Source organism: Denticeps clupeoides, chromosome 9, assembly GCF_900700375.1.
Source record: "Denticeps clupeoides chromosome 9, fDenClu1.1, whole genome shotgun sequence".
In the NCBI taxonomy this organism is placed as follows: Eukaryota; Metazoa; Chordata; class Actinopteri; order Clupeiformes; family Denticipitidae; genus Denticeps; species Denticeps clupeoides.
In genome coordinates this window covers 10,539,734-10,548,354 of record NC_041715.1, presented here as the reverse complement: position 1 = coordinate 10,548,354, position 8,621 = coordinate 10,539,734, and the positions used below count along the sequence as shown (strand labels likewise).

Sequence of the window (8,621 nt, the reverse complement as noted above, 5' to 3'; positions counted from 1 at the left end):
TCCGGTGTCGGTAGACGGTGTCACCGGGCCAGCGTCGCTGTTCCGCGGAGCGCAAACACGTTCGATAATGTTCAAGTAGAGCGTTGCTGTACACGGAAGAAATATGTTTTCAGACGTGAGTTCAAGGTTGGTTTATTGTCAGTATACCGTGTACTGAAATAATGTTTCACACACTCAAAAAAATCATTTGTAGGGTTAAATTAATTCAATTCAATTCCACACATTTGAATTAAGCTATTTGAAACTAAGACAGGCAAATAGGACCCTTCTATTTTGATCTATTTAGTTTTAAATAGCATAATTAAAATGTGTGGAAATAGGTGTCAAAATTTAATTAAGTTAACAAATCCCATATATATATATATGCTTTTTTTTGTTAAATACATAACTCCACATGTGTTCATTCATAGTTTTGATGCCTTCAGTCAGAATCGACCAATGTTAACGGTCATGAAAATGGTCATGACCAAACTTTTGGCCTGTACTGTGTGTGTGTGTGTGTGTGTGGGTGTGTGTATATATGTATATACACACTAAACTAAACTATATTAACTACAACTTAAATACTGTATCCATTAATAAAATTCTGGATATGCAAAATAGTTTTATACCAACGTACATTTCTGAACCAAAAAAGGATGCTATGCTCACGATGTGTATAAAGCCCACATTTTAAAAGAACGGCGAAAAAACCCCTTCGCGTTCCTGCAATAAAAACGTGCAGATTTAAACGCCGAAATATCAGCACGTCGATATCACTGTCAGGGTATTAACCAATCACACCAGCACTTCCCAAATGCTTTCATTTGTATTAGCCTGATCTTAATGAAGAGGAAAAAAGGCCCATGTGGATCCAGGCCAGCTGATTGGCTGTTGGTGGGTGTGTTAAAGCAGTTTCAATCAGGCGATTCATACAATTCCTCCAACACACGCTTCATTTTTTTTTGTGTTTGCCTTAAGATTGAATGATAAGAAAGTGTTCAGCATAAAACCTTCAGAACTGTTGGAAACAGCGGTCTAAAAGCTCTCTACTTTGGAAAGACGCAAGTCTTCAACTTTTTTTTTTTTTAATGACATAACCTCATATGTGTGTCTTCAGTTTTGTCCCATGATGTGAAAAACGCAAGACTCATAAATAAGCACGACTGTCCAAACATATATTATACATTAACAACATGTTATAGTCATATAATCACTATTCTCTCAGAGAATATAAAGACATGCTGACATGCACCCCTTTCTGTTAACTAATCGCTCAGCGTCATTTGCCACACCGAAATCGCAGGCTGCCCACCAAGGGGTCTGCCTCCTAGAATCAGCAGCACATCAGGACACTGCTGGTCCACGCTGTCGCCCGAGTCCACCGCCGTTCCCTCGGATTCCTGCGGTTCACTGAAAGCGTCCTCATTACGAAAAGTCATACACGTCCCTCTTAATCTGCTGCCTGCCAGTACGAAGTCGGTCTCCTTGAGGGTCTTCTTGTCAGATGAGAGCGTCTTCAGCTCAATGTCGCCCTTAGCGAATGGACACAGCTTGTTCTTGACATGCTGGGGTCTGCTGGGGTTGTTATTAGAACCCTCCCTCAGAGGACCGGCACAGGCCTGCTGGAAGCTCGGTCCAAATCCCACACTGCAGTGGTGGATACGGCTTGGTGGCACAGCGACATGGAGGGCATATAGCTTCTCCCAGGACTGTGCTGTCAAGTCAAACCTCCACAGGCTGCTTGTGGGGCAGTCTTGGGTCTCGCCACCACCAAAAATGAGCATGCTGTCCCTGTAGACAACTGCCGAGTGGCCCACCAGCTTGGACGGTCCAGAGCTACAACAGACAACACATTACCGTATTAAAAGTACTCCCCCTGTATGCCATTATTTCATTTTCACAGAAATTTCCTGTCCAAGAAAGGGGAACATAAAAAAGTCCACTAAAGTGAAATAGAAAATTATATTTTGCCCATAACATTGTAAATTGTATAGTGATTAAAAGCAGACACTACTCACGGTGCTTTGATGCAGCTCCATGCCTGGCTGGTGGTGTTCCACTTCCAAAGATCCCTCTGTTCCCGTAGGCCACTCAGACCTCCATACAGATACATGCAGTGCTGGTGGGCCATGGCGGAGTGTCCATGTCTGGGTCCTGGACCTCGGCCACATGCCGCCCCACTCAAAAGTGACCACACCCTAGTGTCTACCCACAAACACACAACATATAGCCATTAGCTTATTGGGCAGCAAAAACATACATCTTCATACACAGCTCAAAAAATAAAGCCATAAGTCCCAGATCTGAATGAATTAAATATTCATATTAAATACTCTGTTATCTATATAGTTGAATGCTGACAACAAAATCATACAAAAATTATCAATGGAAATCAAATTTATCAACCCATGAAGGTCTGGATTTGGAGACACCCTCAAATATAAAGTGGAAAAACACACTACTGGGAATGCTCCTGATGAAGTGGTGGATGGTCTCCTGAGGTCTCCTCCCAAACCTGGACTAAAGCATCCACCAACTCCTGGACAGTCTGTGGTGCAACATGGCATTGGTGGATGAAGCGAGACATGATGTCCAGATATCCTCTATTAGATTCAATGCCTACGTCTCGCAGGAACTGCTGACACACTCCAGCCATATGAGGTCTAGCATTGTCTTGCATTAGAAGAAACCCAGGGCCAACTGCACCAGCATATGGTCTAACAAGGGGTCTGAGGATCTCATCTTGGTAAATAATGGCAGTCAGGCTACCTCTGGCCAGCACATGGAGGACTGTGCAGCCCCCCAAAGAATTGCCACCCCGCACCATTACTGACCCACTGTCAAGCCGGTCATGCTGGAGGATGTTGCAGGCAGCAGAACGTTCTCCACGGCATCTCCACTCTGTCACATCTGTGCTCAGTGTGAACCTGCTTTCATCTGTGAAGAGCACAGGGCACCAGTGGCGAATTCGCCAATCTTGTCGTTCTCTGGCAAATGCCAAACGTGCTGCAAGGTGTTGGGCTGTAAGCACAACCACCACCTATGGACATTGGGTCCTCATACCCCCCTCATGGAGTCCGTTTCTGACCGTTTGAGCAGACACATGTACATTTGTGGCCTGCTGGAGGTCATTTTGCCTCCTGTTCCTCCTTGCACAAAGGCGGAGGTAGTGGTCCTGCTGCTGGGATGTTGCTTTTCTACGTCCTCCTCCACGTCTCCTGATGTACTGGCCTGTCTCCTCCATCATTGTCAGTTGTTGTGGACAGTTTGATTTCACGGAAGTGTGATGGACTTGGAGTTACATTGCGTCGTTTAAATGCCCCCTATATTTTTTTGAGCAGCATATTTTCAAAAGACTCAATTACTCTAAGGCAATTTTTCATGACCATATGTTCTCTGAAACTTCTGTGCAAATGTAAAAAAAATCACAAAAAAGTCAAATTTAGCAGAAAATTCTTAAACTAAACTTATGACAACAGTTATGACATGTAGTTGTAAACACAGAAAAACGTTTCTCGAACTATGTACTTCATGTTAATCAAGTTTATTTCGTATTCCAAATCTCTTTTCAAATTCCAGAACTTTTCCAGGTTTTTAATGGCCATCTACTGACAGTTTCAGGTAACTTGAAGAGCAGTCAGATCTTCATGTGTTTTTTTTTTAACACAGTGAAACCAACTTAGTTTCTGCACTTAATTGACTTCAAGTGGATTTCTTTACTTATCATTCCATCTTACACAACAAGCTGCACCTTGAACGTGCTTGTTTAGCAACACTGACGTTTCTCAATAAGGATGTTTCGTATGAAAAAGTGAGGCTGGGGACACGTCTCACCGAAATCATACTCCCAGAGCTCCTGCGAGGACCCCCTCATGTCAATGTACCCTCCGTAGATGTACATGGCCGAGCCCATGACCACAGCACTATGGGCCTTTCTGTTGACGGGCATCGCTCTCTGAAATGCAAACGACACTCACTTGGCATCGACTTGACACTGCGCAAACGTCAAACGCCATCAAGTACTTTAACCTGCAGCTCGCAAGCTTTTAACGGGCGATTTTACAGTGTTAGCTAAATGGAGGGGAAATGACCACGCGAGAGTGACCGCAGCCAAGAGGCAACAGGAATAAATAAGTAACAAGGACACCGATACAGTATACAGTTGCTAACAATTAGCATTTACATGGTTCACGGAGGCAAAACAACAATTAGGTCAACAAAGCGATTATTAAAAAGGGCTAGAGTTTCAACCACAGACAGATAGTCTGTCAGTGGTTAGGTAGTGTGGACTGTAATTGCCCAGGGAACATTTCAAGTCCTTATCTCCGTGCCGCTTGTTCTTCTACTCGTATTACAATGCAATGAGCAAATATGCATTTGATAGCAAAGAGAACAATTAAGGGCTTTTAAAAAGAGGAGCGTTGTTTGTTTCAGCGATTGCCGTGGTTATCTGGAGATCGGCGTACCTGGGGTGAGTGGCGTTGGCCTTGAAAAAGTTCCCACTGGCCTTTTACTGCAAAATATAAGCAACACGGCAAAGCACGGCATTTGTACCGGATTGACACATGCATGAAGAAAATGGCAATTCGGGTGAAATATGGCGACCGACCAAACTAGGTCGGAAGAGACGAGCTTACTTGTGTTGAAAACCCAAAAGGCGGTCTTCCAACTGGTGTACGCGGAATCTATCATCCCCCCAAAGACATACAGCAGCCCCTAAAACAATTCAAACATCCACTGGATATCATAAAACAAAAAACAAACTGAGCACAATTACACATGTAATTACACAATTACAAATATTAAGCAAATATGTGCCAGTTTTTATACCATGGCCATACACTATGCGTGATGGAAAATGATCGATTAAATCTATATTAGGCCTGTCTCAATTAATGTGTTAAACATTTAACATATAACACATTTTACAATAAATTAACACTGTTAACGCTAGATGATGGGCGTGTCTGCCATGCAGGTAGCACAGGAGTGGCAACTGTGACAACAACATAGCCGCAACAAACCCATCGAATTGGCCAACACATTCGCGTTCCGGACAATTGCGTAAGTGGGTCTGAATGGATTTGATGTCATTGGATGGATGTCTTTGTAATACTTTTAAATATTACACCATTAAAACTTAGTCTTAATCTATATATATATATATATATATATATGTGTGTGTGTGTGTGTGTGTGTGTGTGTGTGTGTGTGTGTGTAGCTAAAAACGAGCCTTAATCAATCTTCACTGCATAAACAATGTAAAACAGTCTGCTCCTTTCTCGTGGTACGATAATATGGTTGAATTAAATCGCTATAATCAACTTATAATCACTGCTGTAATGAACTTCTCCATCTTGGTACTTCAGAGTTGAACAATGTTCAATATGCAGAGGCTCACAGAGCATCGCTTTGCCGTGCAACCGGCAGCATCTCTATGCCGCTATTCAGATGCTCATCCCGTAGAAAAAAGGATTCGGAGAGCGTTCGGTCTTTGAAGGCCTTTAGTGCATTCAGTTGAAAGAAATCCATGTGCATATCTGCAACAACGTTCTTCGAATCAAGAGGCTCTCTGACCAGCTCAGCCAGCAAATAACACGCTGAGGCCCAGAACTTGATTTGAAGTTGAAGAACCCTGTCACACCCTGTCAGAGGTGGATAATCATCATAAACATGGATGGGGTTAATGAAGGAGTGTGGCTTTCTTAATGGTACCTTATGAGCCACCATCGAGTGTTCCTCAAGTTCCTCTGGTGCCCCTTCACAGGTACAGTCCAGTTCATTCCATTCGTCTGTCACTACACACATAGTGAAAACCCACAGAGAATTTCAGAAATTCCAGAAAATCTTCAACAAGAAAAAAGAAACCTCTTACCTACGCTGTACCTCCAGAGGTCTTTCAACAAGCTCAGCCCCCGGCCCCCCAGCAGGTAGACGTGTCCCCTGTGTGCACATGCGGCGTGCTTGTAGCGGTTGCACGGGCTCAGGGCTCCCTGAGGGCGCTGGTTCCAGAGACAGGGGCGGCTCATGCTGCGTACCCTGCCCAGGAAAAAAACTCGTAAATGTTATCAGCATTACATCCATGCTAGACGTGTCGCCACAACTGCCAGAAAGTGAGAAAAAAGTTTTCCGGATGTTCAGTCTTTTGTGCACCTTTAATTGTCACCACCTACAGTTTGTTATAAATGTTTCTAGCCTGCGTGCCAGCATTAGTTTGTCACCCGGTATGTGTTTCTGCCATGTTTTCATGTCTTACACCCTTTCGTGTATTAGCCTAGGGTGGTAGTAGCCTAGTGGGTAACACACTCGCCTATGAACCAGAAGACCCGGGTTCGAATCCCACTTACTACCATTGTGTCCCTGAGCAAGACACTTAACCCTAAAATTGCTCCAGGGAGACTGTCCCTGTAATACTGATTGTAAGTCGCTCTGGATAAGGGCGTCTGATAAATGCTGTAAATGTAAATGCTGTAAATGTAAACCCCTGTGTGCGTCCCGCTTTGCCGGCACCGGCCGTGACAGTCACATTAAAATAAACCGGAAAATAGAGGAACTTATTTTAGTTGCAAAGCTCCAGCTGAAAACATTTTTTTTTATGAATGCAGGGTTTGAAATAATGGAGTGGCGCAAACGTCACAATCTCGATATTAATATATACGACTGCCAGAAAGTGAGAAAGTCTTAAAGCACTTTCACACAAGACCAAACACAGTATGGCTGTGAGAAGGCTGAACATGATGACGTTTGGTTATGTTTGCAATATTTGCATATTGGTTCATTGCATACTTCTCATATTTGCTATATTGAGGTCTATAGCAGTCGCTAAAGCACTTCACTGCATATCATACAGCGTATGACTGCGTATGTGACAAATAAAATTTGAATTTGACGTTACTCCAATGTTACCTCCAGGGACCATTTTTGGAAACGTTCAGTGCCTCTTTTGTCCTGTATTTCCTTGCAAAAGTGAAGGTATGCAAAGTGGATCCAGGTCCTGCCAGCCAGAACATGCCGCGTCCCTGGAGTTTAACTGAGGGGGGGGGGGGAGTAAAGAAGTTCAGGGGACCGCACCCTCTCGATCTCGGGGTGACCGGACATACATTTGCACCGAAAATGGAAGAAACGAAAGTTTTAAAAAAGCGGAGCGGGCGGCGTGCTTCTTGGCTGCGTGTTACGGTCGCGTTACCGTTACCGCGCAGGAAACGTGCGGTCGTCGAGGCTGGAGCTCATTCTCCGACGCTATGTGTGCGGTTCCGGGGGGAGGGGGGTGAAAAAGTTGACCGGAAGCGCCGTGCTCTGTGTTTTTATTCACGAAGCAATAAAGAACGAAAAGAAATAACAGTTTAAAAAAAAAAAAAAAAAACTCCGCTACCGTCCGACGTTGGAACCGCCCGCCGAGAAACCGGCGGCCGCACGACTTGACTTATAAACGTATAAGCTCATAAACGACGCACCGAGGAAAGTGGGAATACGAGGGTAAAGTCGCGCTCTTACCCACTCGGGACAGAACAACTCGTCCGCTTCGCTGCGCGCGGTTCGCGTGGAGGAGGGAGGGGCGGCGCCGGGCGGGGAGGGGGCGGGGCTTGTTGGGGCGAGGGGGCGGGGTTGTAACGCAGACCTTTGTGGAAGTGCGAGTCTGCAGTGATGGAACCTACTCGGCGTTCGGCGTGCAGAGGGCGCTAGGCGCTGTCAGTTTTACCTACGAATTAAACACGCCATCTTTCCCTCGGTTGGTTAATTACTGGTTAATTACTACTATGCTGAAACGACTAAAACTGGCTAAAAAACGGTTCAGCATGTTAGTAACACCTGGGAACGGGCCTCAAGAAAGCCACTTGCATGTCGGGATCATCATAAAGGTTGGATTCTACACTGACCCTGCTCCAGAGTGACGGTGCATCCGGAAGAAGCGATGCTCCCATCATGTTTTAGTCCACACCGTACAGGCCTGGTGGTCACGTCTGGGATCAGCTACATTGCGCCACTGTAATGGCCCCAAACGTACCTGGCACACCGGGCCCAGTTTTCCGGATGGTCCGTCTTTTGTGCACCTTTAATTGTCACCACCTACAGTTTGTTATAAATGTTTCTAGCCTGCGTGCCAGCATCGGTTTGTCACCCGGTATGTGTTTCTGCCTTGTTTTCATGTCTTACACCCTTTCGTGTATTAAACCCCTGTGTGCGTCCATGACAGTTACATTAAAATAAACCGGAAAATAGAGGAATTCCAAACTTTTTTATCCATCATTATAAAATGGTGGCTATGGGGACCTAGCAGGTAAGGAAGCGGCCTCGTAATCAGAAGGTTGTGGGTTCAAATGCCAAACCGACAAGGTGCCACTGAGCAAAGCACCGTCCCCACACACCGCTCCCTGGGTGCTTCACTTCACTTTCATGTTTCATTTTTAATCAAATAGCAGATGGGATATAGTGTATCGCATGATTTCATTTTAATTACTCAACATTCCACTGCTTACAGTGAAAGTGATTGTCATTGTGAAACACTGCAGCACAGCACATGACGACACAACGAAATGTGTCATCTGCTTTTAACCATCACCCTTGGTGAGCACTGGGCAGCCATGACAGGCGCCCGGGGAGCAGTGTGTGGGGACGGTGCTTTGTTCAGTGGCACCTCA

General features: G+C 44.9%; 1 protein-coding gene across 2 annotated transcripts; it reads right to left on the bottom strand.

The window, feature by feature from the left end:
* Window positions 1-1,136: 1,136 nt before the first annotated feature.
* On the bottom strand, window positions 1,137-8,336 carry klhdc3l (kelch domain containing 3-like). Of its 2 annotated transcripts, none has more exons than XM_028990258.1 (8): window positions 7,860-8,336; window positions 5,858-6,021; window positions 5,698-5,780; window positions 4,620-4,698; window positions 4,449-4,495; window positions 3,817-3,937; window positions 2,001-2,187; window positions 1,137-1,818 (listed from the first exon to the last, which is right to left on the bottom strand). In XM_028990258.1, exons 1-8 carry the CDS (start codon window positions 7,880-7,882, stop codon window positions 1,248-1,250), a joined length of 1,275 nt encoding a protein of 424 aa, XP_028846091.1. In that variant the 5' UTR covers window positions 7,883-8,336; the 3' UTR covers window positions 1,137-1,247. The 2 variants fall into 2 exon arrangements, with proteins under 2 accessions (XP_028846091.1, XP_028846090.1); XM_028990257.1 differs by lacking the exon at window positions 7,860-8,336 and adding an exon at window positions 6,889-7,470.
* Between the last annotated feature and the right edge of the window lie 285 nt (window positions 8,337-8,621).